We start from the raw sequence: 26694 nt of genomic DNA, 5'->3' as shown, positions 1-26694 counted from the left end.
GCTGATGCTCTTTCTAGGAGTTTTGTGCCTGACTCTTCGGGAGTTTCAGAGCCGGCGGGTATCCTCAGAGAGGGAGTGATTTTGTCTGCCATTTCCCCAGATTTGCGACGAGTGCTGCAGAAATTTCAGGCGGATAGACCTGACCGTTGCCCACCAGAGAGAATGTTTGTCCCAGATAGATGGACCAGCAGAGTTATTTCCGAGGTTCATTCTTCGGTGTTGGCAGGTCATCCTGGGATTTTTGGTACCAGAGATTTGGTGGCTAGGTCCTTCTGGTGGCCTTCCTTGTCGCGGGATGTGCATTCCATTGTGCAGTCCTGTGGGATTTGTGCTCGGGCTAAGCCTTGCTGTTCTCGTGCCAGCGGTTTGCTTTTGCCTTTGCCTGTCCCGAAGAGGCCTTGGACGCACATTTCCATGGATTTTATTTTGGATCTTCCAGTATCTCAGAATGTCTGTCATCTGGGTGGTGTGTGATCGTTTTTCCAAAATGGTCCATTTGGTGCCCTTGCCTAAGTTGCCTTCCTCCTCCGATTTGGTTCCTTTATTTTTTCAGAATGTGGTTCGCTTGCACAGCATCCCTGAAAATATTGTGTCGGACAGAGGATCCCAGTTTGTGTCCAGATTTTGGCGGATCTTTTGTGCTAAGATGGGCATTGATTTGTCTTTTTCGTCAGCTTTCCATCCTCAGATGAATGGTCAAACCGAGCGAACTAATCAGACCTTGGAAACGTATTTAAGATGTTTTGTTTCTGCTGATCAGGATGATTGGATGACTTTTTTGCCATTGGCTGAATTTGCCCTTAATAATCGGGCTACTTCTGCTACTTTGGTTTCGCCTTTTTTCTGCAATTCTGGTTTTCATCCTCGTTTTTCCTCGGGGCAGGTTGAGCCTTCTGACTGTCCTGGGGTGGATTCTGTGGTGGATAGGTTGCAGCAGATTTGGAACCATGTGGTGGACAATTTGAAGTTGTCACAGGAGAAGGCTCAGCGCTTTGCCAACCGCCGTCGCGGTGTGGGTCCCCGACTTCGTGTTGGGGATTTGGTATGGCTGTCTTCTCGGTATGTGCCTATGAAGGTCTCCTCTCCTAAATTCAAGCCTCGCTTCATCGGTCCTTATAAGATTTTGGAAATCCTTAACCCGGTGTTTTTTCGTTTGGACCTCCGAGCATCGTTTGCCATTCATAATGTGTTCCATAGGTCTTTGTTGCGGAGGTATGTGTTGCCTGTGGTTCCTTCTGTTGAGCCCCCTGCTCCGGTGCTGGTTGAGGGCGAATTGGAGTACGTGGTGGAGAAGATCTTGGATTCTCGTATTTCTAGACGGAGGCTTCAGTATTTGGTTAAGTGGAAGGGCTATGGTCAGGAGGATAATTCCTGGGTTGTCGCCTCTGATGTTCATGCGGCCGATTTGGTTCATGCCTTCCATGTGGCTCATCCTGATCGCCCTGGGGGTCTTGATGAGGGTTCGGTGACCCCTCCTCAAGGGGGGGTACTGTTGTGAACTCTATTTTTGGGCTCCCTCTGGTGGTCACAAGTGGTACTGTGTGAGTGCTGTCTTTGGGCTCCCTCTGGTGGCTCTTTGTGTCTTTCTGCAGGTTTGTGGCTGGGATCAGCTGTCTCGTTATCTGGTAGTTGGTTTCCTATTTAGCTCACCTGGACTTTCAGTTTTTGCCTGCTGTCAATGTATTCAGTGCTATTTTGAGCTCTCCTGCATTCCTTCGTTATCAGTCTCTTCAAGAGAAGCTAAGTTTCTGTTTGTTCATTTTTTGATCATCAGTGTTCATATGTTTCTTGGTTTATTTTTGTTCCTTGTCCAGCTTGCTAATATGTGATTTCCTTGCTTGCTGGTAGCTCTAGAGGGCTGAGTTTCTCCCCTCACACCGTTAGTTGGTGTGGGGGTTCTTGTATTCTCAGCGTGGATATTTTGCATAGGGTTTTCTACTGACCGCACAGTTCCCTATCTGTCTTCTGCTATCTAGTATTAGCGGGCCTCATTTGCTGAATCTGTTTTCATTTCTACGTTTGTATTTTCCCCTTACCTCACCGTTATTATTTGTTGGGGGCTTCCTATATCTTTGGGGTTATTTCTCTGAGGCAAGTGAGGTCTTACTTTCCCTCTAGGGGTAGCTAGTTTCTCAGGCTGCGTCGAGACGTCCAGGAATTTAGGCACGTTCACCGGCTACCTTTAGTGTGTTTGGTTAGGATCAGGTTTGCGGTCAGTCCAGTTACCACCTCCCTAGAGCTCGTTTCTATGTTCATTAACTTAGCTAGTCCGTTTTGTGATCCTCAGCCACTAAGGATCATAACAGACTCCTAGTACAATAGTCTCGTAAGTTTTTGGCATGCGTAAATGTAATGGAAGGCCTATCAGGTAAAAAACACCTAAACAAGAGTGCCCTCTCGACCAACAGAGGGCATACCTCTAGGTCAAAACAGAAAACCTATGAAAAATCGCACTAAGTAATGGGGCGGTGACAAAATGTCAAAAAGTCGGATAAGTAAATTATCAATCGAAATACCACACCAAAACAATAGAGGTATAAAGAGCAATCAATATCAGTTTATTATCAAGTATATATATACAAAATACATAAATGGACAAAAGTAGTGAATAGGGGATAGCAGCTAAAGAAATCAGTATCACAGCATGGAGAAAGTACTGATGAAAAACACATGAAAATCCAAACAATACCTTATTGCAGCCTGAAAACGCGGCATATGCTCAAAGATTGTGGTGAGTAGATGTCACAAAAGAGATTCTGATATATCTCTTAAACATGGAGGAATAATGGACCCACAATGCTAATAGGTCAAAAATTGAAAGGACTTCCTGAGGGAAGAGCCTAATGACTATGACAATCAAGAGCATAACTAAGTCAGCCGCCCAGATATCTATAAAGTACATGTTCGAGCACTAAATGATGCTGTATAAATACCTTGGGACATGCTTGAGACCAATAATAAGCTGCCGCGGTGCTGCAACAGGGAAGAAAGAGCCTCAAAAAATTTTACTGATAATGGGATCAACCTTTAAGATCGGCCATGCTTTTTCCAATGCCGAACGCATCTTCCCGGAGTGTGAATGGTACATAGTAATGAATCTCAAATGTCACCGTTGTATTTGGCACGGGACTTAGTTTTATAAAGCAGGTCATTACGAGACGAGTATTTAGCTCTATGGTATGCTTTTTTAATTATTTGCCTACTATATCCACATGCCAAAAAACACATCTTTAGTTCCTCCGCTCAGCTCTCAAAATCAATATCAGTGGAGCAGATCCGACGTAAATGAAGGAATTGCCCAACGGGGATGTTTTGTCAGAGGTAGCAAAAATGACTGTGCTGGTGCAAGATTTAAAATAGGAGGCAGGTCATTGATGAATCAGTGCACTATCATCCATACATGAGAGGCAGACAGATTTGCTAGATCACCAAGAAAAGACCCTACCGACAGTCCTGCCTCAATGAATGGAAATATCATTACAAAAAAAACTACCGTTAGCGCTGATTAAACAAAAAGCACAAAATGGATTTCTTCACCATAGTATGATTTTAATCTGTATTACAGTGCAAAACATGGCCATGCCTTTACTTTGTTTAGCAAAATCCTGCTGTCAGGAAATATCTGATCGCTTATCTCTCATTGGACTCCCCTTGCTTTCATTGTTCCATGTCTTTACTATTAACGTTTTATTCTGTTGTCTCTCAATAAAATATTGATTGTGTATGTATGGATTGTATCTGATGTTTGATTAAATTGGAGCAACACTTACATGATATATTGTGCAATATCTACATTTAGTTATCATATAAACGTTCTTGTTGATGTTGGTGCACAATAGTAAGCTTGTTTCCACCTACATAGCTAAATGTTCCTTCCATTGTGTTTCATGACATATCATAAATATGCAGCCATTCAATTGTAAAACACAAAATTGACCCCAAATTTTTGTCAAAGTGGTCAGAACCCAATTATCCAGAATCATATTCCTATTGACATGTTTTAAGTGAGTGTGTGAAATATGATTAAGTCTACAGAATTTCCACCATCATCGCTGTCTGGACTGTTGGGTGGACATTAGATAATGACAACCTATTAATAATTCATATTTGACTTTGACAGGAGTGGGAGTATCATAGTGGACCATAAAGTGATTGTGGAAATTCAATATACGGAAAATGCTGATGTGTCAGAACGATATGAACACATTTTTGAGCAAGTTAAGGAAAAGGTTGAAATTCTAAAGAATACTAATTGCACAGATACAAGTGAGTACATCAACGTTGTCATCACTGTGCTTAAAATAATACTTGGGTCAAACATGTTAAGAAGTTCCTCATCTAAACTTGTCAGGTTACATTTCTAAAACAGGAAAACTGTGACAAAGTGTATATAAATGCAGTATCCATCTGCATGTATTGTGCTCACCGTTGTGTGTGGCACTAGGACACGACATCTACGGTATATAGACCTAATGATGTGCTAACTTTCTAAATGTGTTTAAAGAGGACCTTTCACCAAATTTATCATGTTGAACTGGACACATGGCGTAATGGAGACTGCAGAGTGGAATAAAACTTGTTTTTATTTTTTTATTTCACCTCTCCATTGAGGAGATAGTAGCAATCAAAGTATTTAGCATGTAGTGAGTTAACTTTTGTTAAGTCCAAATGGGTGTCATTCCAAAATTTATCTCTGTGAGCATATACTTCTCCCTGTATGAGTTGCCCAATCGTAGCTCTCCACAGTGCGGCACCCCCTTACATCTCCTCCCTCATTTCTGTCTATCGGCCTAGCCGACCGCTGCGCTCTGCAAACGACTTTCGACTAACCTCTGCACTAATCCGTACCTCCCACTCCCGACTCCAAGACTTCTCCCGTGCTGCGCCAATCCTCTGGAATGCTCTACCCCAAGATTTTAGGACCATCCACAACTTGCATAGCTTTAGGCGCTCACTCAAAACTCATTTGTTCAGAGCGGCCTATCACGTTCCCTAATCAGTCATTTTATGTTTGTGTGTGTGTGTGTGTAGCCCATTCACTATCTCATCTACCCCCCACTCCCTGAAGATGGCTGGACCATCATTGTAAATACATCATTGTAAATACACACCTGTGCTTTGTATCTCCCCACCTCATTGTAGATTGTAAGCTCTCACGAGCAGGGTCGTCTTATTTTGCTTTATTGCTGTGCTGTTAACATTGTTACCTATGACTGTTGTGTTTGAAACTGTTAAACTGTAAAGCGCTGCGGAATATGTTGGCGCTATATAAATAAAGATTATTATTATTATTAATCGTATGCAGGCAGAAACACACAGGAGAAAGAAGTACACGCCCCCAGTGAAAACTATCTGATAACACTCGCATTTACTAAACAAAGTTAACTCATTAGGTATCAAATATTTTAATTGTTAATATCTCCATAGTGGAGAGACAAAAAAAATAAAAATGTTTTATTCCAGTCTGCAGTTATTACATTGTATGGAAAGGTTCAACAGGAAAAATTTGTTGAAAGGTTCTCTTTAAGTAGTTGAATTTTTCATGATAACATTTATCATTTATCAGAAATCAGAAAATGATGAGCCAAAGCACAGGCTAAATGTACAGTAAAGAGTGATGATACAGATAGGTCCACCTTTACTTTTGTTGAAATTAGTTAAAAAAAACTGTTGGTGCAGCTATTACTGGCAGTAAAGGTACAGATGATTGGCCTCGGGGAGACCAAAACATCCAACACCGCAGACACACCATCATGTGTTTCTCAACGCAGTGATGCAGAACACTGCCCCCATCCCTTATGGGAAATATGCAAATGCATGTAGAGTAGCTGCGGAGACACCATCACGTGTTTCTCAACGCAAGCAGTGAATAGCCAGACCTTTCCCCGGGAAGGAACAACCACGGGAAAGGCAGCATCCAATAAAGGAAAACGTCCAATAAAGGAAAACCACCTATGCCAAGCATGGTATCCATCCATAGACAGCTGTTTTGGGGTGTTTGCCCCTCATCAGTGTGGAGTAGGAATCTGGCTACTAGGAGCAGTGCCTAGTAAAAAGGCTGTAAAGGCACAGATGATTGGCCTCGGGGAGACCAAAACATCCAACACCGTGGAGACACCATCACGTGTTTCTCAACTATTACTGGCAGTCACAAGATAATTTTTTGTCATATGACGGTTGCAACCAGTGAGTGGCCACTCAGCAGCTGCATCTATTCAATATTCCATCAGGGCGGACATCCCTGCTCTAAAATTGCAAAGGCTACAGCTGAAGATCGGCCATTGATCAGCTGCATCCAGAACGTGACAAGAAAGTCATGTGACTGCCAGGAATAATGGTGCCAATATTATACACTTTTTTACTTTAATTGGGGTCCTGAATTGATTAAGCAGGGTTTTTCCCATAGTGAACAATTCCTTTAAAATTAATTTAAAATTTGACTTTTTTTAAATAAATATTTCTGCCTGCTTATAACCACCACTAGAGGGAGCTTGTGTGTTTACTGCATACAGATTTATAAGTTAGGTCAATTAAAACTATGTAACTCCATCTACAATAAACTCCCCCTAGTGGTGAATGTAGACTGCAGGCGAGGCCTGGCAGCAAGCCCTACCGGCCAGATGCCAGTACACTGGGCCACTTGAGACGTTCATGTATATATGCTGCATCCATTTGCTGTCAGTGAGTCTGTCACTGCATTCATGGACTGATGGTGGGTCTGGCGCTACCTTTATGTACTGATGGTGGGTCTGGCACTACTGCGTTCATATAGTGATGGTGGTTCTAATATTGTACACCTGTAGCAAGCCAAAATGTGCTTCATGGCTATGTTAAAACTTAAAAATCATCAAAACTTAGAGCTTTGACATTATGACATTTGATTTTGCAACAGTAGTGGCAAAACTGCACAGTCTTGCCACAATTTTCAAAAATTCTTGCAAAAAACACAGCAGTGTGTGAATGCAACCTATAAAGGTTTCTCACTTATGCATCAAGAGGTGGAGTGGTGCTGGTGATGTCATGTTTGTGCACATACCTACAAGGACACGTGAACACTAGGCTTTTTCTATTCTGATAAAATAATGCCTGCTAAATGTGCACACTTCCTAACAGGTATGTGTAGATATGCCATCATAAGTGCTGCTTACTTCAAGAGATGAGCGAACCTTCCAAGGTTTGGTTTGGTTCGGCTTGGTGAATGTCACAATATTTGCTGAACCTGTTTGTCGAACTTACCCGTACCCCATTAAATTCAATGAGAGGCAAGACCAAAGGTATACACAACACCTCAAGGATGACAAAAAGCTTCCCAAAAGCTAAAATTAGGAACAGATGCAATGAAAAGTGGCATCAATTGACCCACAGTACAAATTTGCTAATGGCACAGCAGCAGTCACCCATGGTCCATGCATGAGGTATCAGGGTCTGAGTCAGCATTTAGAGCTTTGAATTGAAGTTTCAGTTAAGACCTGGTGGTTAAGGGAGTAGTGCAAGCCTTCTTTGCTGGGAGCCCGGATACCTCATGCAACAGCTCAATTTTTTTCGTAGCCACACTCAGATGGCACAAACATTAGTTTCATACAGTACTATTGGTAGAAAAATGTAAGGATAGTAACACAGATATTTGAGTGAAAGTAAGTGCAGTCCTGCCGGTCTAAGAGCCCTGCTGCTATAGGGAACACACATGAAGGACACTCAACTTGGGAATCTCTACATTTGAAAATATTATTGCCACACACCACTAAAGTGGCATCAATTTCCACGGAGTAGAAACTGTATAATAGACCTTGACACATTTTCCACTACAGGCAACCCACCAGATGGTAACCCAACTTGGAGTCTGCACATTTCAAAAAATTATTTGTAACATCATTAGCAGTAGCTAGTGTTGAGCGATACCGTCCGATACTTGAAAGTATCGGTATCGGAAAGTATCGGCCGATACAGGCAAAGTATCGGATCTAATCCGATACCGATACCCGATACCAATACAAGTCAATGGGACTCAAGTATCGGACGGTATCCCTGATGGTTCCCAGGGTCTGAAGGAGAGGAAACTCTCCTTCAGGCCCTGGGATCCATATTAATGTGTAAAAGAAAGAATTAAAATAAAAAAATATTGATATACTCACCTCTCCGACGAACCCTGGACCTTACCGAGGGAACCGGGAGCCTTCTTTGCTTAAAATGCGCGCGTTTCCTGCCTTCCGTGACGTCATGGCTTGTGATTGGTTGCGTGCCGCCCATGTGACCGCGACGCGACCAATCACAGCAAGCCGTGACGTAATTTTCAGGTCCTGAATGCCTAATTCATAATTCTAGGCATTCAGGACCTGAAAATTACGTCACGGCTTGCTGTGATTGGTCGCGTCGCGGTCACATGGGCGGCACGCAACCAATCACAAGCCGTGACGTAATTTTAAAATGCGCGCGTTTCTTGCCTCCCGTGACGTCACGGCTTGTGATTGGTCGCGTCGCCCATGTGACCGAGACGCGACCAATCACAAGCCGTAACGTAATTTTCAAATCCTGAATGCCTAGAATTAGGCATTCAGGACCTGAAAATTACGTCACGGCTTGCTGTGATTGGTCGCGTCGCGGCCACATGGGCGGCACGCAACCAATCACAAGCCGTGACATCACGGAAGGCAGGAAACGCGCGAATTTTAAGCAAAGAAGGCTCCCGGTTCCCTCGGTAAGGTCCACGCTGCGTCGGAGAGGTGAGTATATCCCTATTTTTTATTTTAATTCTTTATTTTACACATTAATGTTGTTTCGATACCGATACCCGATACCACAAAAGTATCGGATCTCGGTATCGGAATTCCGATACCCGCAAGTATCGGCCGATACCCGATACTTGCGGTATCGGAATGCTCAACACTAGCAGTAGCAACAACATGCAGAGAAGCATCGATATAGGTGTGACTGCAATAACGCGAGATCAATGCATGTCATTTTTAGTGTCACCATTGCCGAGTTTGCCCAGTCTGCAACTGGGGGACAAAAGTCATTGGAAATCTACGACTTGTTCATTTTGATGAAAGTTAGGTAGTCTACACTTTCAGGGGAAAGCTGAATGCGCTTATCCGTCATTACATCACCAGCAGCACTGAACACACATTCACCCAAGGTGTGACAGGCGAGCTCAGGCCACTCTTCCATTTTTGATGACCAAAATGCAAAAGGGTCCAAATTCTCGCTGATGGCATTGATATTGAGCTCGATATACTCCTGCACCATCCTCTCCAGTTGCTCACAACATGTCAGACATGCACTCTTTTCTGTTGGTTCATGGGCTGGTCTAAAACATGTCAAATAACTCACAGAAATTGCTTATTCCACTTACACTGCTGCTGCTACTATTTTTGCGGTGACTCCTTGCAGTCTCTGGGGTTGGAAGTCTAGAACTGTGTTGCAAGGGGGGGGGGAATCAGGCAAAAACTAATCTTATACCATGGATCTAACAGTAGTCAGGACTATTTCTATCCCTAAAAACACGGGCATCATGTTGAAGATAATGCATTAAAAAGGCGCTCATGTGTCGATTGTTTCCTTGAGGTCCATGATGTGTTGGTGGCAGGTTAATACTCAAGTTTGCTTGCTTAATCCCCTCCCGCCAACCATGGGAAACAGAGAGAGGATCATTATCCCCTTCATCTCCAGATTAAGGCGACTGGGCAACTGGTCCTAAGGGACTGCGAGGGCCATCAACTTTTGGAAACAGTCTGTCTACCAGGCGGAAAAGCAGCAGTTCTGTGGCCCACAGATTGGAGATGGTGGAGTTCAAGCTCTTATTGGAGATGGAGGAGTTCAGGCTCTTAGGTTTCGTATGTGTGGGAAGAAACATTCTTTTACGTGACCACAATTGCAGGACTGAGGATATGCTGCTGTGCTGAGAGGGTGGACTAGGGTGAACATGACAAACTGCTGGACTGTGAGTAAGGTACATGTGGAGATGTTATGGTGGATTGAGAAAGATGTGGTGTTCTTGGTGAAATAAAAACAGCAGGTATCTCCACTTCCATAACAGCTGAAGGGCTCTCACTCACCCTGTTTGTAAGGGGTAAACAAGTGAAGGTTCTGCGGCTGGAAACCTGTGTGAGAACACTTAACATGGTGATAGAGGAGGACGAAGCAGCAGATGTAGTTGATGGGATTGCCAGTGGTTGGCGAGGCCCACTAGTCCACATTTTAGCACAGTGTGATTCCCAGACTAAGGCATGTTGATTGCGCTTGTGCCGGTTCATACATGTAGTAGTAAAATTATTGCAATTTTTGCCTTTACTGAGTAATTTTTTGCAAAGTTGGCACATAACGTGAGTTGGGTCATTCTTTGAGGTCTCAAAAAAGGTCCAAGCTAGGCAAATCTTCCTGCCTCTGCAACGGCAGACTCCCAGCTGGTGCTGGCCACAGCCATAGTTGTGGTTGAGCATGCAGTGCTTGTCATGGTTGCATTACTCCGTGTCTGTGCGAGAAGCCGCAGCGTAACATCTTCCTCCTCCTCCTCCAACTCCTCTGCTGAGCTACTCAGCTGATTGTCTCTGGGTTCACAGCAAGTGGGATCTACAACCTCATTGTCATCCTCTCTGTTCTCCCACTCCTTGCGCTGAGAGTCACCCAATGTCAGGACTCTGAACATTTTTTATTACCTTTTGTGCATTACTGCCCTTTTCCAAGATGGCGTCTTTGGTCTCATGTGCACTGTGTCTTCCTGCTATAAAACTCCACCCCAGCCTTCAGTCTGTGCTAGAGTGTTCTGCCTTGCATCCAGCTCCTGACCTCTGGTGACTCCCTGGCTATATACCTGCTCCTGTGAACCTGTGGGGTTATCCTGCTACTCTGCTCTGAGTTCCTGCTGCCTACACCAGTTCCAGTAATCCTCCTTCATCTGCTGCTCGTTTTTACTTCCATCTGCATTTGCTGGACATGTAAGCTGTTGCTGCTCTGCAAAAACCTGAGACTATTACCCAGGCCTCCCTTGTTGAGCTAAGATATTATTTGAACTGCCTTATAAGCATATCTATCTGTGTTTTGGACTAAGCAAGGACTTATTCGTGTCAAGTATCCTCAAGAATAATTGTGCTTCATAGACTTTCTGCGTGATTGCATTTTCCTCTGAAGTTTCCTATAGACTGCTAAGCTGCATTTAATATTTACTCCAAGGGTTGTGGACTTGAGTTTCTCTCTGCACCTGTTTGAATCACCGTGTGATAATATAGACTTTACCACTTATAAAACTGTGTCCTGTAGTTGTCTTGTTCCACGCAAAGAGTCTCCTGAGTTATCCCCTATAATTATTACACCCTCCTCCTCTTCCTTCCCTGATAGCACAGTACAGTCAGCATGCACATCTGGTATCTGAGTCATCAGTAGAACCTCCACCCTCAGGTGTTAATGTCTGATGATGAGGGTTTGGGTTTTGCATGGATCCTACTTTATTCAGCCCCGTATTCAACAGGAAAAATGTTGAGAATCGGTGCAGATGCTTTCCTCCTCTGGATTACGTGAATCTTTGGAGGAGACCTCTGATGCCCATGGAACAGAATGTATGAACAGCTCTGCAGACTGGCCTATCTGTGGTTCCCCACAGTCAGTTGGGCGGTTGGAAATTTGTGATGTGGGGGAAAACAAGGGTGAATATAGTACCACCTCTGAGGATTGCACTGTGTGTCATGTTACGGTAGAGGAAGAGGAGAAGAGGCCACTTCATGCAGTGCTTGCCATCCACTGGAGCACATGCTCCTTCTGAGCCTCATCTGCAAGGCGTAGTGCTGCACAGTTGCCAAAGAAAAGGTGTCCAGTGCCCCGTTCAGTAACAGATGTTGTCAGTACTCTTTTGATAGGATGGTGTTTGATCAGCTGAGCTTTCATTAACATTAACACCTAACCCACGTACATGTCAAACACCAAGCCTATTCCCCCTTCCACAATAATCTCACTTTTTTCCACACATGTTGTGTGTACCCTTGTCCTCTTTTAAGCTTCTTTTTAAACTTAGGCCCACACTTGCCAATCACCTGTCACTAAATGAAGAATCACTATTTATTTTCTTAGATAGTGTGCTTGAACAACACTTTTAGCCTGAAAGATTTGGATTAGCAAAGAGGGCATCCTGGCTGAATCCCAATATTAGGCCTAACGATTTTGATGAGCAAATTGGGCCACCTGATTCCTGACTGCAACACAGTTTTATCCCAAACGATTTGGATGATCAAAAAGGGCCTCCTAGATGAACCCCTATATTAGGATTAATGATTTTGATTAGCAATGGGGTCTCCTGATTCTTGTCTGCTACACAGTTTTAGCACAAACTATTTGGATTAGCCAATAGGGCCTCCTGGCTGATCCCCAATATTAGGCCTAACTATTTTGATGAGCGAATGGGGCCTCCTGATTCCTGGCTGCAGTACAGTTTTTTCTCAAAAAAATTGGATTAGCAAATGGAGCCTCCTGGCTGATCTCCAATAGTAGGCTTAATGGTTTGATGAGCAAATGGGGACTCCTGATTCCTGACTGCAATACAGTTTTATCCCAAACTATTTGGATTAGCAAATTAGGCCTCCTAGCTGAACCCTAGTATTAGACCTGACGATTTTAAAGAGCAAATGGGGCCTCCTGATTCCTGTCTGCAACACAGTATTGTCCCAAATCATTTGAATTATCAAATAGAGCCTCCTGGATAAACCCCTCCTGATTCCTCACTGTAACACAGTTTTATCCCAAAGAGCAAATGGGGCCTCCTGATTCCTCACTGCAATACAGTTTTAGCCCCAAAGATTTGGATTAGCAAATGGGGCATCCTGACTGCAACACAGTTTTATACCAAGCAATTTGAGTTGGCAAATAGGGCCTCATGGCTGAACCCCAATATTAGACCTAACAATTTTAATGAGCAAAAGGGGCCTCCTGATTCCTCGATATCGCCCCATATCACTGCTCCTGTTTACTTCCAAACTCCTTGAGCAGCATGTCCATGCTCAACTTTCCTCCCACCTCTCATCTAACTCTCTCCTTGACAACCTCCAAAGCTAACAGACAGTTCTCCATTCTCCTCCTTCTCGACCTATCATCTGCTTTTGACACAGTCGACCTCTGCCTACTGCTACAGATTCTTTCTTCCCTTGGCATCAAAGGCCTTGCCCTGTCCTGGATTGCTTCATATCATTCCAACCGCACATTTAGCGTTTCTCACTCCCAAACTACCTCCTCATTTCGCCCTCTCTCTTTTGGAATCCCTCAAGGCTCTGTCCTAGCGCCCCTACTTTTTCCATCTATACCCTTGGCCTAGGACAACTCATAAAGTCCCATGGCTTCCAGTACCACCTGTATGTGGACAACACTCAGATCTACCTCTCTGGCCCAGATGTCACCTCTCTGCTGTCCAGAATCCCAGAGTGTCTATCAGCCATATCCTCCTTCTTCAACTCTCGCTTCTTAAAATTCAATGTAGACAAAACCGAACTCATCATCTTTCCCCCATCTCGCGTATCCCCCCTACCTGACCTATCTATTATGGTAAACGGCATCATGCTCTCTCCTGCACCTGAAATCCTCTGCCTTGGGGTAACTCTCGACTCTGCCCTGTCCTTCAAACTGCACATCCAAACTCTTGCCACCTCCTGTTGCCTCCAACTCAAAAATATTGCCAGAATCCGTCCCTTCCTCAGCCCACAATCTACTATAACTCTTGTGCATGCCCTCATCATCTCCCGCCTTGATTACTGCAACATCCTCCTCTGTGGCCTCCCTGCTAACTCTCTTGCACCACTCCAGCCTGTCCTCAACTCTGCTGCCTGGCTAATCCACCTCTCTCCTCGCTACTCTCCTGCTTCTCCCCTCTGCAAATCTCTCCACTGGTTCCCAATTCCCCAACGAATCCAGTTCAAACTGCTAACACTGATCTACAAAGCCATCCACAACCTGTCCCCTCCCGATATCTCTGAACTAATCTCCCAATATCTCCCCTCATGTAATTTTCGATCCTCCCAAGACCTCCTACTCTCCTCCACACTTATTTGTTCCTCACACAACCGACTTCAAGATTTCTCCCGAATATCCCCCATCCTCTGGAATTCCACGCCTCAACACGTCGATTATCCACCACCCTCGGATCCTTCAGACACAACCTGAAAACTCGTCTCTTCAGGAAAGCCTACAGCCTGCAATAACCATTCTGCCACCTCACCAACCACCTGAGCTGCCACCTCACCAACCACCCGAGCTGTCACGTCACCACCGCCAGAGCTGCTGTGTCACCACCGCCAGAGCTGCTGCCTCACCACCGCCAGAGATGCCGCCTCACCACCACCAGAGCTGCCGCCTCACCACCACCAGAGCTTCCACTCCCCCAACCTTCTGTCTCCTCCCCATTATCCCGTTGAATGTAAGTCCACAAGGACAGAGTCCTCTCCTCTCTGTCATTGGAAATTTGTTTACTGTAAACGATATCTATAACTCTGTACGTAACCCCTTTTCTCCTGTACAGCAGCATGGAATTAATGGTGCTATATAAATAAATAATAATAATAACAATTATAATCCCTACTTACCTCCCAGTTCAGAATTTTTAGTCAACCTCTTTAGAATGTTGAGCCTTGTGACAAATAAAATTATGTCATGGGAAGCTTGCACTTTATTTTTGGTGTCAGGGAAAGGCTATATTGTATGTGGGCTGTTGAGTCAATGTGGCAGGGCTGTTTTTTAATCTTCTTCCGGCACTGTTAGACAGCCAGAACTTTACCATGCAGTTCCATTGTTCTGTGAAGTGAAGATCTGGAGCTCTGTGACAATTTACAATGTGACACAACCATTAACTGTTATCTGTGCTTACTCCTGCAGATATGACATGTTATAGTTATGATAATACATATGGAAACGTTACAGAAGAGAAAATAAAAGGTAAGAATAAAGCAATTTTTTAGCTTTCAATTATTCTCATTACATTACATGAAATTAATATTTTTTAATGGTTCTTACAGATTATTGTACAGAGGAAATTCCTCTTGAGCTTCAAGAGTTTTACACAGAAGTGATCACTTCTGAAGGTCTGACCTGCATTTCTCACTGCGATCCGTCATCACGGAACTACCATGACTGTAATGAAGGTCAATGTGTGATACAGAAGGAGACAGGTGTACAGTGCTAGTAAGTGTGCCGCTAACCTTCTTAACTTGGTGTTGTGTAGCATGAGTGTGTGACTCCTGAATGTAGAAACTAGTAAGAAGAAGAAACTGGTGAAAGTGAGATCTTTCAAGATATTTGTATAAGAAGCTATTGATTGGAATCCTACTTGAGATAAAAGGGGACATTAAGCGTAGAAATATATATATATATGTTGTGAGGCAGCAACTGGTGTTATTTGTGAGGGTCGCTATGTGTCCTTCAGGATGCGCTCAGAAGCGTATTAGATCCGCTGGAGTGCCTTGTGGTCACAGCAGGATGCCTGTGAATCACAAGGCAGAATAAAAGTAAGCATGAACCTGGTCAAGTTATGTGGCCAAGGAATTGTTCAAGAAAACCTGGTATGGGCTTTTATTTTTAAAACGGACTGCAGGAAGGTAGTGGGGCCAGTTAGTTTCCTGGATCTTACAAGTGGCCCAGTGTAGAAAAGTCCTGAAGGAAGGGTTTGGGTGTGTCACTCTGGAGTTGGCAATCTGTGGATCAGTCGGCTCTGAAAAAGCTCCATCTGTGTTAGGTAGCACAAAACCAGCAGAGCGAACTGCCCGCAGCGTGATGTGGTGGTGCAGTTGCCCTCGGCAATAGGACACATTTATGAACTGTATTGTCTCCCGGCTGCAATCCGGAGGATACCGTGTACGGTACACTGAGTGAGTTTAGACAATTAAAGGGAACCTGTCAGCAGATTTTACCGCTATATGATGCGGCCACTGCCTCTCAGGGCTTATCTACAGCATTCTATAATGATGTAGATAAGCCCCCGATTCGACCTGCAATTGAAGAAAAATAAGTTATATTATACTCACCTGGGGGGCGGTCCGATACCGATGGGTGTCACAGGTCCAAGTCCGGCACCTCCCATCTTCTTGTGATGCCGCCCTCCTGCTTATTCATCACTCCCCGGCATCGGCACTCCTGCGCAGGCGTACTTCTCTGCCCTTTTGAGGGCAGAGTAAAGTACTGCACTGCTCTGGTGCCAGGAAAGGTCAGAGAGGCCCAGCGCCTGTGCACTGCAGTACTTTACTCTGCCCTCTTCGGGGGAAAAGTATGCCTGCGCAGGAGCTCCGATGCCGGGGAGCGATGAAGAAGCAGGAGGGCGGCATCGCAAGAAGATGGGAGGCACTGGATCCGGACCTGAGACACCCATCGGACCAGACCACCCCCCAGGTGAGCATAATATAACTTATTTTTCTTCACTTGCAGGTCGGACCAGTGGCTTATCTACAGCATTATAGAATAAAAGGCAGTGGCCGCATCTTATAGCGGCCAAATCTACTGACAGGTTCCCTTTAAACACATGTGCTGTGAACTCCCTGCCTGTCTGTCACACTGTACCAACCCCACTGCACCACATATGGTTGAAGTGTGAACTGAGATATAACCCAAAGCGTGCTGCATGTCTGTAATAAAGCCGGCAACGATACAGCTCAAACCTGCTGACCAGATGGAGGAACTTCTGAAGCAGCTGGTCCTCACTCAGCAGCGGCAACATGAGCAGCACCAGCAATGGGAGCAGGCAAACAATCTGTTAATGCAGCAGATCGCATCTACGCGACAGGCCGCCCTACCAGCAACCTCAATCCGTGCGGAGGCATGGTATAAAGTCCGGAAGATGGGTCCTGAGGCCTTCCCCACTGTTTTCGATTGCACTGCAGAGCGGGAGAGCTTGCCATTGACAAAGTGGACAGAAGTGATGGCCCCCTTCCTGACAGGAGATGCCTAGAAGACCTACTGGGACGAACACTGCCGGAAAAAGCTGATGACTGCCGAGTGCAGTGAATACTGACAGAAGGTAACCAGCGGCCCAGGAAGCAGATGCGGCCGGGAGACAGCGGGACGGGAGGTTGCATCGCTGGACAGGTAAGTATAATTATAATGTTTATTATTAATTTTCTGCTTTTTTTTACAACCCGAACTGGACCCAAACTGTAACATGGATTTCACATGGAAACCCGTTTTCTGGACCGTGTGACCGAACACTATGTGTACGGTCCTGAACTTTACAGTTCGGGTTAATAGTAATAGTGAAGTCAACTACGCTATTAAATGTAGTAAAATAAAAAAAGAAAGTTCAGCCCGATGGAATCCAAGAGGGTCTTATGGATATGTTTAGAGCATATGCACTGGCGTGTTCCCACATTATTACACCCTGTACAACTCATAATAAGTAAAGGAGAGAAGAGTCGGTTGATCCTGGGTTCTGTCACTAACGAAGGTTAATCCAGATAGTAAACATAAAAAAATGCCAATTGATTGCAATGCATTTCAGAGTAGAACCTACTCCTTTCTCAGACATTACAGGAAAGGAATCATCTCCTTCCTTATACAGGGGTTGGGGATGACGTCTAAAACACATTATGAGTTAACATGTAGTTTAAATTAAAGACAAATGATTGAATATAAAAATTAGCAAAAAAAAATACTAAATAAAACAAAAACATATACACACACACACACACACACACACACACACACACACACACACACACACACACACACACATATATATAATTTATACATACACAGTGGGGAAAATAAGTATTGGATACACTGTGCACTTTGCAAGTTTTCCCACCTACATAGACTGGAGAGGTTTGTAATTTTTTCTTAGGTACATTTCAACTGTGAGAGACAGAATCTTAAAAAAAAACAGAAAATCACATTGTATGATTTTTAAATACGGTAATAAATTTGCAAGAAATAAGTATTTGATACAACATAAAAACAGAGCATAGCATTTGGTACAGAAATTTATGTTTGCATTTACAGAGGTTTGCAATTACAGACCAAGTTTGCACACACTGCAGCAGAGATTTTGGCCCATTCCTCCATACAGATCTTGGGCCTATCACTGGGTAACATTGAGTTTCAGCTTGATCCAAAGATTTTCTATTGGATTCGGGTCTGGAGACTGTCTATGCCTTGAAATGCTTCTTACTGAGCCACTCCTTAGTTACCTTGGCTGTGTTTCGGGTCATTGTCATGCTGGAAGACGCAGCCACGACCCATCTTCAAAAATTACAGACCTCTCCATTCTTTGTAGGTGGGAAAAATTGCAAAATTGGCAGTGCATCAAACACTTTCCCCACTACAAACATCATAGATAGAATCATAGAATGTTAGAGCTGGAAGGGACCTCCAGGGTCAACATGTCCATCCTCCGACTCAATGCAGGATTTTTTAAACCATCCTCTCACCTTTTTCATCCTGTAAAAATCTTACAGCATCTTTGACTTTTCATTTCCTTTTCACATATTCCCCAAATACTTTTTTTTACTGCTTTTAGTCTCCATTGCAAACCTCACTTGATTACTGTCTTTAGCTGTCTAATGCTTACCCTGCATTCCTTGCAAACAGCATTATATTTTTCTTTAGATATTCCTCCCTCTTTCCATTTGATCTAACTTTCCTTTTTAGCAAGTGTTTAAGTTCTCTGTTCATCCGTTCTGGTCTCTTTATATGCTTCCAATTCTTCCTTCTTTTCAGGATTGTTATGGATTGTGAAGTGAGAATTTCACGTAGCAAAATCTCCCATGCGTCTTGGACATTTCTGTCCTTTAGAACATCCAGCCATTGGACCTTTCTTTCCCTCTTTCTAAGTCCATTAAAATGTACCTTTTTGTACACCAACCATAAAGTTTGAGTCCTGGCTGGTCTTCCTCTTCTTGTAATCAAAAATTCTAAGGTAGCATGATCGCTGCCTCCGAAATTCCCAGCCTCCTTTAGGCTAGGTTCACATTACGTTAATGTGTGCACGCTAACGGACAGCGTTGCACGGCGAAAATGTCGCAATTAACGCCGTGCAACGGGTCCGTTAGCGTGCTCATTGACAGCAATGTGAAGTTTCCCTCTAGCGCATCGCAAGCGCGTGCCTTTTTTCGGCTCGCGCTAGCGATGTGCCGTTCTTTTGTAGCGCGCCTCGGACGCTGCTTGTAGCGTCCGCGGCGCGCCCGAGGTCCGTTCCCCGCTCTCGCAGATCGGGGATCTGCGAGAGCGGGGACGTTAACGCGACCCCTAACGCGGCCCCTAAAAAAACATTGCGTTAGCGCAATCCGCTAGCGCTAGCGCTAAACGGATTGCCCTAACGCAATGTGAACCTAGCCTTATTCCTCAACCATTCCAATCTGTTGGTAAGTATTAGGTCCAAGATAGCAGATCCTCTTGTTCTCTCTTCTACCTTGTAAAAGATAAAGTTGTCAGCTAGAGAAGATAAGAATTTTCTGGACCCATTAACTTTTAATGAGAGAGATTCCCAACAAACATCTCATATTTTTGAGAACAAAGACATCTGATGTAAAAAGAGTTTATCCATATCTTCAGTCTGTCCAGGTGGTCTATAGTGAACACCTACAATAGTGTCCTTTCTGTTTTTCTCTCCTTGTATTCTTGTCCAAACAGTTTCTACAGAGCTACCACTCTCTGAAGCTTGGGTCTCTGTTGAGATATACACTTTCCTAACATACAATGCAACACCTCCTCCCCTCTTGCTAAGCCTGTCTTTTATGAATAAGTTGTAGCCTTCAAGGTTTGTATTGCCAAGAGTGTGCAAAGCATTCATCAAAACAAAAGGTGGCTACTTTGAAGAACCTAGAATATAAGACATATTTTCAGTTGTTTCACACTTTTTTGTTAAGTATATAATTCCACATGTGTTAATTCATAGATTTGATGCCTGCAGTGTGAATGTACAATTTTCATAGTCATGAAAATACAGAAAAATCTTTGAATGAGAAGGTGTGTCCAAACTTTTGGTCTGTACTATATATATATATATATATATATATATATACCGTATATACTCGAGTATAAGCCGAGATTTTCAGCCCACTTTTTTGGGCTGAAAGTGACCCTCTCGGCTTACACTCGAGTCAGTGTCGGTGTGGGGTCGGCGGGTGAGGGGGAGCAGCGGCTGTGATATACTCTGTTGTGAATTCTGCTCTTGGGTTCCCTCCGGTGGTTGTTGGTGGTAGTGCAGTTGTCCCTGGGTTGCAATCCTGGGCAGGTGTCCCTGCTGATTGCAGTGGTGACTGGGCTATTTAAGGTTGCAGGATTCATTACTCCCTGCCAGTTGTCCATTGTTCTAGGACGTTTTGGATCTCAGTCCTGTTCCTTCTGCCCTGCTACCAAATCAGCAAAGATAAGTGTCTGTTTTTTGTTTGCAGCACACATGCTGTGTGCTTTACAGATCAGAGCTATTTATTGTTTTTTCTTGTCCAGCTTAGACTGTGTCAGGATTTTTCCAGTCAAGTTAGATTCTCAGGAGATGCAGATATACGTTCCATGTCTTTAGTTAGATGGTGGAATTTTTGTATTATCTGCTGTGGATATTTTCAGGGTTTTAATACTGACCGCTTAGCATTCTGTCCTATCCTTTCTATTTAGCTAGAGTGGCCTCTTTTGCTAAACCCTGTTTTCTGCCTGCGTGTCTTTCCTCTTATACTCACAGTCAATATTTGTGGGGGGCTGCCTACACTTTGGGGTTCTGCTCTGAGGCAAGATAGGATTCCCATTTCCATCTATAGGGGTATTTAGTCCTCCGGCTGTGTCGAGGTGTCTAGGATTGTTAGGTACACCCCACGGCTACTTTTAGTTGCGGTGTCAGTTTAGGGTTTGCGGTCAGTATAGGTTCCACCTACTCCTGAGAAAGTCTCATGTGGCTCCAAGGTCACCGGATCATAACAATACTCACCTGTTCCTGGCGCTGTCCCTGCATCTCCGATGGTCTCCGGGCAGCTCTTCCTGTGTTCAGCGGTCATGTGGTACCGCTCATTAAAGTCATGAATATGCACGCATATTCATGACTGTAATGTGCGGTACGTGACCGCTGATGCTGCCGGCTCCCAGAGACCATCTGACAGTGAGACGCTGCCAGGGACCACGCCGGGAGCAGGTGAGTATATCAGGGGAGGGGGAGCATTGCGCGATAGTCACCTGTCTCCCGTTCCATCGCTGCACGCTGCTCTGTCTTCCGTCCTCTGGCTGTGACTGTACAGGTCAGGGGGCGCGATGACGCGATTAGTGTGCGCGCCGCCCTCTGCCTGAACAGTCAGTGCGGAGGATGGAAGACAGAGCAGCGTGCAGCGATGGAATGTGGAAGGTGACTATCGCAAGTGCCGGGGGCCAGAGCGAAGAGAGGTGAGTATGTGATTTTTTATGATTTTAATCGCAGCACCAGCAAATGGGGCAAATGTGTGGAGCATCTTATGGGGCATAATATGAGGAGCATCTTATGGGGCCCCTAATGTGTGGAGAATCTCATGGGGCCCTAATGTGTGGAACATCTCATGTGGCCCCTAATGTGTGGAGCATCTCATGGGGCCATAATGTGTGGAGCATCTTATGGGGCCATCAACCTTTATGCAGCATTGTATGGGGCAAATGTGTCTATGGAGCATCTTATGGGGCCATTATTAACCTTTGTGCAGGATTATATGGGGCGTATTTTGTATGGAGCATCTTATGGGGCCCTTCATGATCTGTATGGAACATTATATGGGGCTCCTGATTCAATATGGATATTCAATAACCCGTAACCTACTGATGTCTCAATTAATTTTACTTTTATTGGTATCTATTTTTACTTTTGAAATTTACCGGTAGCTGCTGCATTTTCTACCCTAGGCTTATACTCGAGTCAATAAGTTTTCCCAGTTTTTTGTGGCAAAATTTGGGGAGGTCGGCTTATACTCGAGTATATATATATATATATATGTGTGTATATATGTGTATATATATATATATGTATATATATATATATATATATATATATATATATATACACATATATATACAGTATATACACATATATATACACATACACATACAGGAAAACAAAAAAGGTATATTAAAAAATATATACAGTATATACAGTGGCATGTAAAAGTTTGGGCACCCCTGGTCAAAATTACTGTTATTGTAAACAGTTTAGCAAATTGAAACTGAAATGATCTCCAAAAGGCCTACAATTAACAATGACACAGTTCATACACCGTGCATGGTTAGTACCTAGTAGTACCACCCTTTGAATGTACCACAGCTTGTTAACGTTTTTTGTACCTAGGCAAGAGTCTTTCAATTCTTGTTTGAGGGATTTTCATACATTCTTCCTTGGAAAATGTTTCACCTTCTGTGAGATTCCTGGGTCATCGTGTATGCATTGCTATTTTGAGGTCTAGCCACAGATATTCAATGATGTTCAGATAAGGAGGGCCTGTGAGGGCCATTCTAAAACCTTTAACTTGCACCTTTTCGAGGTAGTCTTTTGTGGATTTTGACAGGTGTTTAGGATCATTATACATTTGTAGAAGCTATCTTTTCAACGTCAGCTTTTTTTTACAGATGGTGTTATGTTTGCTTCAAGAATTTGCTGAAATTTCATTGAATCCATTCTTGTCTCTCCCCTAGAAATGTTCCCCATTCCATTGGTTGCAATACAACCCTAAAGCATAATTGAATAATTGAACCACCTCCATGTTTGTAATAATTATAGGGGATAACTCAGGAGACTCTTTGCGTGGAACAAGACAACTGCAGGACACAGTTTTATAAGTGGTAAAGTCTATATTATCACATGGTGATTCAAACAGGTGCAGAGAGAAACTCAAGTCCACAACACTTGGTGTAAATATTAAACGCAGCTTAACAGTCTATAGGGAACTTCAGAGGAAAATGCAATCATGCAGAAAGTCTATGAAGCATAATTATTCTTGAGGATACTTGACACGAATAAGTCCTTGCTTAGTCCAAACACAGATAGCTATGCTTATAAAGCAGTTCAAATAATATCTTAGCTCAACCAGGGAGGCCTGGTTAATAGTCTCAGGTTTAAGCAGAGCAGCAAACAGCTTACATGTCCAGCAAATGCAGATGGAAGAAAACACAAGCAGCAGATGAAGGAGAATTACTGGAAACTGGTGTATGCAGCAGGAACTAGAGCAGAGTAGCAGGATCACCACACAGGTTCACAGGAGCAGGTATATAGGCAAGGAGTCACCAGGGTCAGGAGCTGGATGCAAGGCAGAATACTCTAGCACAGACTGAAGGCTGGGGTGGAGTTTTATAGCAGGAAGACACAGTGCACATGAGACCAAAGACACCATCTTGGAAAAGGGCAGTAATGCACAAAAGGTAATAAAAATGTTCAGAGTCCTGACAATGTTTAATGGTTGGCAAGATGTTCTTTTCCTGAAATGCTGTGCCATTTTTTCCTATACACATTCCTTTTAATTACTATTGCCAAAGATTTCTATTTTAAAGTCATTGGAGGTCTACAGGACTTGTTTTCCAAAATGCATCAGGCATGTTTAGACATTCTTTTCCATACTTTTGCTGCTGAATTTTGGGAGGATGCATGAGAGGTTTTCTTCTAATGACTTTTCCATGAAGGCCACATTTGTGCAGGTGTCCCTGAAGAGAACAATGTACCACAACTCCAGAGTCTGCAAAATTTTTCTGAAGGTCTTTTGCAGTCAATCAGAAGTTTCTGATTTGCCTCTCTGGCAATCCTATAAACAGCTCTCATTGAAATTTTGTTTGGTCTTCCAGACCTTATATATATATACATATGACTGAGGAACAGTGGAGGTTAAGATATTTAAGAATACAAAAAAGATGCATATATACATATATATATTATGACTGGATAAAAAGGGTATTTATACACCTCAACATGATACAATTTAAGTTTTAAATATTAGCAAGGCATTGCAATTTTACAACAATAATATGTAAATCTAATTATAGTTCCCATCCATGTACCAAACAGATTGACATTTAGAAGATTGCAGAGGGAAACCACTGCATTACTCACTTTTCCGACACCCCATCAGGATGAGATCTGATCACATCACAGGGGATCTTAGCAGCCGGAGGTCACGTGATGACCTCTGGGTCTGCAAGCTACTGTGGCTTGTTAGAGTTAGATTTAGCGAGCAGCTGAGTCTAAGGGTACGTGCACACGATAAGTAAACACTATGCGTCCTGAGACGCTCGCATCTCATCCGCGACAGACATGTGGCGCATCTTTCCAGACTGCAGCATGTCAATTTATCTTGCCGAGATGCGAGCCTCCACAAGATAAATTTCATCAGTACAATGTATTGGACGCCGTGAATCCGCACGGTTCAGTGAGCACATGTGGATTCACCCGCGTTCAATCACCGGCAGTGCTTTGGACATGTGCTGTGTCCGAAGCACTGCCAATTACTGAACATGTGCACATTCCCTAACAAGCAATTTGACAGTGTAAGGCTGGTTTCACACTTGCGTTTTGATCTGCAGTGTTTTAAAAAAAAACGCAGGTGGTGAAAAAACGCATGTAAACGCGTGCAAACGCTGCGTTTTTTAGACGCGTGCGTTTTTGCATGTGGAAAAAAAAACGCAGCGTTTTTACGCGTTTACATGCGTTTTTTCTTGCATTTGCGATTTTGAAATGCATGCTGAGAAGTGTGTGACAGCTGCCAATCATCAAAATCAACTAGAAAACCCACTAGAAATAGAAATAGCTAGGGTTAGGGTTAGGATCCCTAGGGGTAGGGGTAGCTTTTTATTAGAAGAATGTCCTGGTCACCAGGTCACTGATAACCCTCCCCCCACCATCAAGGTGATGAAGGGATCCAAACCCTAACCCTAACCTTGACAAGCCACCCCCCACCATCAAGGTGATAAAGGGATCCAAACCCTAACCCTGACAAGCCACCCCCACCATCAAGGTGATAAAGGGATCCAAACCCTACCCCTAACCCTAACCCTGACAAGCCACCCCCCACCATCAAGGTGATAAAGGGATCCAAACCCTAACCCTGACAAGCCACCCCCCACCATCAAGGTGATAAAGGGATCCAAACCCTTCCCCTAACCCTGACAAGCCACCCCCCACCATCAAGGTGATAAAGGGATCCAAACCCTACCCCTAACCCTAGGGATCCTAGGGATCCATAGGAATTGGCTATTATGTTGACCCGGTGACCAGGACATTCTTCTAATAAAAAGCTTTTTCAATGTGGACACCCCAAGATATACGGTATTGCTATAGAGTACTAAAAATATAAACTTGTAGAGTATTGACTGTCATAGTGTTAGGGGTAGGGTTAGGGTTACGGTTTGGATCCCTTTATCACCTTGATGGTGGGGGGTGGCTTGTCAGGGTTAGGGGTAGGGTTAGGGTTTGGATCCCTTTATCACCTTGATGGTGGGGGGTGGCTTGTCAGGGTTAGGGGTAGGGTTAGGGTTAGGATCCCTTTATCACCTTGATGGTGGGGGGTGGCTTGTCAGTGTGTATTCTTGTTTTTTTCTATAAAAACGCATGCGTTTTTAATGCAAGCAAACGCATTTGCTTAAAAACGCATGTGTTTACATAGACAGCAATGCATTTTTTTGCGGCAAAACAACGCCACTAGAAATTACTACATGTTACATTTCCGCAAAAAAAACGCAAGCATAAAAAAAACGCATGCGTTGTCAAACGCAGCAAAATGCATGCAAAAAAAATGCATGCGTTTTTAATGTTAAATATAGGAAGATCTGCACGCTGCAGATCAAAACGCAAGTGTGAAACCAGCCTTAAACTGTCAGGTCTCATACAATGCAATACATGTATATTACAATGCATGAGACCAGTGATCAGAAAAATAAAAATTGAAGTCCCATTCAGGGACTAAGTAAAAAACAAGGTTAAAAAATGTTTTAAAACTATTTAAAAAAAATCCCAAAATAAATAAAAAAAAAATAAGAAAAAATATTAAACCAATAAATACGTATATTTATATAAAAACAAAAAAGTAAACATATTTGGTATCGTTGTGTCCCTGTCAAATGGAAATAAAGGTGGTACCTATGAAAACGTCATCTTGCCCCTCAAAAAACAAGCCGATATACAGCTCCATCAACGGAAAAATTAAAAAGTTATAGCTCTCAGAATAAAATGATGCAAAAATAATTCTTTTTTCTATAAAATAGTTGTGTAAAAGTTGTAAAACATAAAAAAAGACATAAATGTGGTATAATTGTAATCATACTGACCCAAAGAATAAAGCTGCCTTATCATTTTTATGACAGGCGGAACGGCAATAATAAAAAAAAAAACTATTAATGAATTGCTGGTTTTTGTTCATTCTGCCTCACAAAAATCAGAATAGAAGGCAATCAAGAAATGTCATGTGCCCGAAAATGGTATGAAGACAAAAGACAACTTTTCCCGCAAAAAATAAGCCCTCGCATTACTGTGTCGGCATTAATGTGGAAAAATTATAGCTATTTAAATATGGTGATGCAAAAACTTGTTTTTCTAAAAAAAGTGTATTTTCTTGTGTGACAGCTGCCAAACAAAAAACCTGATACTGATACTGATCCGAAGAATAAAGTTGCAAAATCACTTAAACCACAAGAGGAATGACAAAAATAAGTAAAACCAAGTCTTCACCTGCTGTTGATTTGTTCATTCTGTCTCTCATAGTACAGATTAGCTCACATTTATCCTGCTCTATATGATGAGCGCTTACATTGGGGTTTCCATGT

At 43.3% G+C, this 26694-nt stretch overlaps 1 protein-coding gene across 1 annotated transcript in view; it reads left to right on the top strand.

Moving 5' to 3' along the window:
- Positions 1–26694, top strand: part of LOC143774313 (uncharacterized) — a 70634-nt gene that overhangs the window by 29106 nt on the left and 14834 nt on the right. Inside the window, exons 5-7 of the mRNA XM_077261763.1 lie at positions 4121–4266; positions 14842–14901; positions 14982–15147. Coding sequence (XP_077117878.1) covers positions 4121–4266; positions 14842–14901; positions 14982–15147 — 372 coding nt within the window. The remainder of the gene's footprint in view (positions 1–4120; positions 4267–14841; positions 14902–14981; positions 15148–26694) is intronic.

Source organism: Ranitomeya variabilis, chromosome 5 (genome assembly GCF_051348905.1).
Source record: "Ranitomeya variabilis isolate aRanVar5 chromosome 5, aRanVar5.hap1, whole genome shotgun sequence".
Classification (NCBI taxonomy): Eukaryota; Metazoa; Chordata; class Amphibia; order Anura; family Dendrobatidae; genus Ranitomeya; species Ranitomeya variabilis.
The sequence above is the reverse complement of the archived record's forward strand: the minus strand, read 5'-3'. Positions and strand labels throughout refer to the sequence as shown.